The 1,498-nt window shown below is 41.7% G+C and overlaps 1 protein-coding gene across 2 annotated transcripts in view; it reads left to right on the forward strand.

The window, feature by feature from the left end:
- LOC140950554 (uncharacterized) overlaps window positions 1-1,008 on the forward strand; it is a 7,503-nt gene extending 6,495 nt beyond the window's left edge. For both annotated transcript variants that reach the window (XM_073399796.1, XM_073399802.1), the window contains exon 5: window positions 282-1,008. In XM_073399796.1, the coding sequence (XP_073255897.1) occupies window positions 282-916 (635 nt within the window). In that variant the 3' untranslated portion in view covers window positions 917-1,008. The remainder of the gene's footprint in view (window positions 1-281) is intronic.
- Window positions 1,009-1,498: the final 490 nt, after the last annotated feature.

The raw sequence follows: 1,498 nt of genomic DNA on the forward strand, positions 1-1,498 counted from the left end.
TTGCGGTCCGTTTTGGGAATCATTTGCGGTCTCGGGATCATTTTCGGTTGGGGATCACTTGCGGTACTGTAGAATACTCAATTAGTGTATTTGCCTCTATAAAACGTTCTATTTTTTGTAGTTTAAAAATCGATGTCTTCTCAAAATTCAGGCTGGGGTATTTACCGTCAATACTGAAGTAAAGCCGAATGGTAAAGGATCCTTCACATTTAATTAAAAAAAGAAATTTTCTCAAATCGTTATTTGATTAACGCTTTTTACTCTATTTTATTCTAATTTAGGTCAGGACTGCTTGCTACTGCTAAAGACAGGCCATACTAAAAGTGGATTGTACGCGGTGAACCCAGACGGCAAAGGATTCTTCACTGTTTATTGTGACATGCACACTGATGGTGGAGGATGGACCGTGTTCCAGAGAAGACAAGATGGCTCTGTAGACTTCTATCGGGGATGGAACGATTACAAAGCAGGCTTTGGTCAGCTGACAGCTGAGTTCTGGTTAGGAAACGACAAGATCCACAGGCTGACGGCTGCTAGACCCAGTTCTTTACGAGTAGAACTAGAGGACTGGAACGGAGTAAGAGTGTATGCCAAATATGGCAAGTTTAACATTGGTGATGAGCAGGCGAAGTATCGACTCAAAGTGGGTTCATATTCTGGGACTGCGGCAGATTCGTTAACAGGTCATCACAATAACATAGCGTTTAGCACAAAAGATAGAGATAATGACAATGACGGAAGTAGGAGCTGCGCTGTGGCATGTACTGGTGCCTGGTGGTACAACAGCTGCCAGCAATCCAATCTCAACGGAAGATACTTGGGGAAACAACGTAACTGGCAAGGACTTCGCTGGTATTATTTTAGAAATAACCTTTCACTTAAATTCACTGAAATGAAGCTGAGGCCGTCATCTTAAAGAGACTAACATTTATGGCAATATGGCAAGTTCACGATTGGTGATGAGCAGGCGCAGTGTCGATTGAAGTGGGTTCATATTCAAGGACGGCAGGAGATTCGTTAGCATGGCACAATAACATGGCGTTTAGCACAAAAGACAGAGATAATGACTTATCGAGTAACTGTGTTGTAAAATACACTGGTGCCTGGTGGTACAGGAGTTGCCACAACTCCAATCTAAATGGAAAATACCTGGGAAACACTCTGAGGAATTATAAAGGAATCATGTGGTATCGCTTCAAAAGAGGTCTTTCACTAAAATTCACTGTGATGAAATTGAGGCCGTAATCAGAAATACAAACAAAATACAGTTTAAACCGCAATATATTCCCTTTGGGTGCCCTCACTCCTAACTGGAGTGGGGAGTATTAAACTGCATGGACGAGGAAGGGGCGTAAAATAAACGTTAGGAGGCCGCCTTTAACGAAAAGTAGGAAAAAAACAGGACCAAAACGACTTATTGATATTCTATTTGTGCCGGAAAGTTTGTATAATCAATCCCCTGGGTTCATTTATACATGGGATTTTTGAGCATTAATGA

This window comes from Porites lutea, chromosome 1, assembly GCF_958299795.1.
Source record: "Porites lutea chromosome 1, jaPorLute2.1, whole genome shotgun sequence".
NCBI classification, from domain to species: Eukaryota; Metazoa; Cnidaria; class Anthozoa; order Scleractinia; family Poritidae; genus Porites; species Porites lutea.